The sequence below is a fragment of the Microtus ochrogaster genome, chromosome 18 (assembly GCF_000317375.1).
Source record: "Microtus ochrogaster isolate Prairie Vole_2 chromosome 18, MicOch1.0, whole genome shotgun sequence".
In the NCBI taxonomy this organism is placed as follows: domain Eukaryota; kingdom Metazoa; phylum Chordata; class Mammalia; order Rodentia; family Cricetidae; genus Microtus; species Microtus ochrogaster.
The window spans coordinates 21684302-21687419 of NC_022020.1; the positions used below are offsets into that span (position 1 = coordinate 21684302).

General features: G+C 37.4%; 1 protein-coding gene across 1 annotated transcript in view; it reads left to right on the forward strand.

Moving 5' to 3' along the window:
• Camk4 (calcium/calmodulin dependent protein kinase IV) overlaps window positions 1–3118 on the forward strand; it is a 223147-nt gene that overhangs the window by 158565 nt on the left and 61464 nt on the right. Inside the window, exon 4 of the mRNA XM_013349620.2 lies at window positions 955–1027. Within this exon, the coding sequence (XP_013205074.1) occupies window positions 955–1027 (73 nt within the window). The remainder of the gene's footprint in view (window positions 1–954; window positions 1028–3118) is intronic.

Here is a 3118-nt window from a genome sequence, read left to right on the forward strand (position 1 = left end):
GCTGGAGGAGTGATTAGGGAAAATAAAATAAATTTTAAATATCTAAATCATAAAACAATGGTGGATATCGGGATATTCTAGCTTCATTCTTTTAAGAGATTATGAGTTTTGTTTTACTGTTTTTATGAATCGATAGGTGGAAAATAAAATCATGTACCTTTCTGAATTTTAATAACTATGATCGTTAAGGAATTTTCTTATGTTTTTTAAATTTTTATCATAACTATTCTGTTCTGCATTTCATCCTCCTCTGTCTCCCAATTTCAAAGCATTTTAGAGGCTTTAAATTCTGTTATTAATATCATTTGCTTTGAGAATGTGTAGCTTCTTGCTGTAACATTTAAAAGAAACAAAACCAAAAATGAAGTTATTTTTTGAGAAATGACCACCCAAGTTTCATAAATTTTATTTAAAAACTAATTCTAGTGAACAAAAATTTAACATGTTCAGAAACCTAGAAAATTGCAGCGCAGCAAGTGTGATGATATTAAGGATTTATTGTATTTTACAGATGTGATGTTGTGGTTATAGTGATGGGTTTAAAAGATTTACTATTGTTTGGGTAACTGTTATTTGATTTAAAATAATACAATAGGAAAGAAAGTAAGTAGATAAGGATAAAGATTGACTGTAAATTAGTTATTGAGGTATATATAGTATAGCATCTACTTGGCGTATGTTTAGAATAATTTACAATTTAAAATTAAAATAAAAAAGTTGCCTCTCCTCCAGGAGATTGGATAGCTTATGCTGAGAGAAAATGAATGTTTTTCATTTTCTTAGCAAAGCCAAGGTTTTAGAATGGCAGTTTGTGGAATCCTTCCCCCGTGCTGGAAAGGGCTGTTGCAATTGTTCGGATGTATCTTCTCTGACGTTGATTTAATTAAGTTCCGTTAATGTCCACTCAACGAAATGTATGTGTCTGAGAAGCATTCTGTATTTGTTTTTTTTTAGGATTGTGGAAAAGGGATATTACAGCGAGCGTGATGCTGCGGACGCCGTGAAGCAAATCCTGGAGGCCGTGGCTGTAAGTAAAATAGCAGTGACGTGTGTTTACCTACGGGTCCTCACCTCCTACAAAAGGCATCGAGAACTGCGGGTCTGGGGTGAGCTCTACCATATAAGCAACCGGGATGGAGTGTTGTAGGAAAACATACTTAGTTAATGCGCATAACAAGCTGGTTTCTCAAATCCGAAGGACACGCCGCCCCATAGGTTTGTCCAGCTACTTATGTTCTATCTTGAGCTCATACTGGGCTCTAGAGTTTTACCTGTTCCCTAACATTTTCCTCCGCATTCTTTCCATTTACTTCTTTGTTGGTTTCGTTGTTTTCTTCAGTGTGTTTGGGATGGAAGACGGTTGAATAGGGTAAACATAGACCTGAAGTATAGAGATCTCTGCCTTTCTTTTAAAATAAGAAATTAGTGGACTTGTTGGAAAATGAATCTGCCCATCCTGTTTCTGAGGAAAAACACAAGATAAAATTTTATAAAATAAAAAATTTATAAGGTTAGAGTAAAACCTTATAACTTAATTGTGGATGCAAGTACACATTTGCGAATATGTAAATTTTAGAATTCGTTGTGAACTTCAGGCAATTGTCTAGATGAAACAAATGTTTGACCATGCTGGCTGAAATCTTCCAATATAGTCACTGGTTTCTTTTTCCCCCAATTTTTACTTTTATATATTTATATGTACGTGTGCTTATGTATGTCATGAGGTCAGAAAAGGGTGTCAGGGTCCCTGTAACTGGGGTTATAGATACTTGTGAAGTGCCATACCTGGGTACAGGGGAGGGGGTGGCATTAGGTCCTCTGTAAGAGCAATAAGCCCTCCTCATTGCTGGATCGTCTCTCCAGCTCTGGGGACTAGCTGGGACACTTTAATGATTCATTGCTGAGTATAAAGCCAAAACAAATTATTCTCTGAGCATACAGAACAGGTCCCAAGGGGGGATGCTTACCGGAATTAATTTTTTTTTAAAAAAAATCCATACGGTCTTCCCATAATTAATTATAGTATTATTCAGTTAGCTATCATAAGAAAGCACCAAAGGAACAAACACAAACACATGTCCCACTAATTTCACCTGCAGGGAAAACAAGTGTAGACTCGGGAATGACTCAGTGGGAAAGAGTGTTTGCTGTGCAAACAAGAACAGACTTCAAATACTTAGTACATATGTCAAAACCGAGGCATTTCCTCTAGCTCTAACACTGGGGTAGGAACAAGTGGATTTCTGCTGGCCAGTCACCTGAGCAGAAACATGGACTTTCAGTTTCACTGAGAGACCCTGTCTCAAAAAATAAGATCAAAGATGGCAATATGGCTCCGTGGTTAAGGGCGTTTGTTGCTAAATCTCAGGACTTGAGTTCACTCCAGGATATGTGTGATAGAAAGAAAGAACTGAATTTTTTTTCTCTATTCTCCACACGTACATCTTGGCACATGGGTTTTCTCTCTCTCTCTCTCTCTCTCTCTCTCTCTCTCTCTCTCTAAATAAACAAATAACTATGATTTTAAAAATAAAGGAGTTGAACAATTTTTTTTCTCTATTCTCCACACGTACATCTTGGCACATGGGTTCTCTCTCTCTCTCTCTCTCTCTCTCTCTAAATAAACAAATAACTATGATTTTAAAAATAAAGGAGTTGAACAATAGAAGATATTGAACATTCCCCATCTCCCCACATATGCTCACATGAGAATATCCTCACACTTACATCAATATACTTAGTGAGAGAGAGGGGGGGCATAAAATTGTACTCTACATGTATGTCTATAGTTGTTTTTTTAAACTCTTTTGGCTCTTCTACTCTTTGGGGACCCACCACCCATCCCCCAAATAAATCCACATAGACCCTTATTCTTTCTTATGAATGCCCAGCCTTAGCTTGGCTTGTTTCTAGCCCGCTTTTCTTAAGTTATCCCATCTACCTTTTGCCTCGGGGCTTTATCTTTCCCTATGTCTGTATACTTTTCCTTGCTTCTTACTCTGTGGCTTGCTGTATAGCTGGGTGGCTGGACCCTAATGTCCTTCTCCTTCTCTTGCTCCTAGATCTTTCTTCTCTCTTTTTCTCCTATTTATTCTCTCTGCCTGCCTGCCTGCCTGCC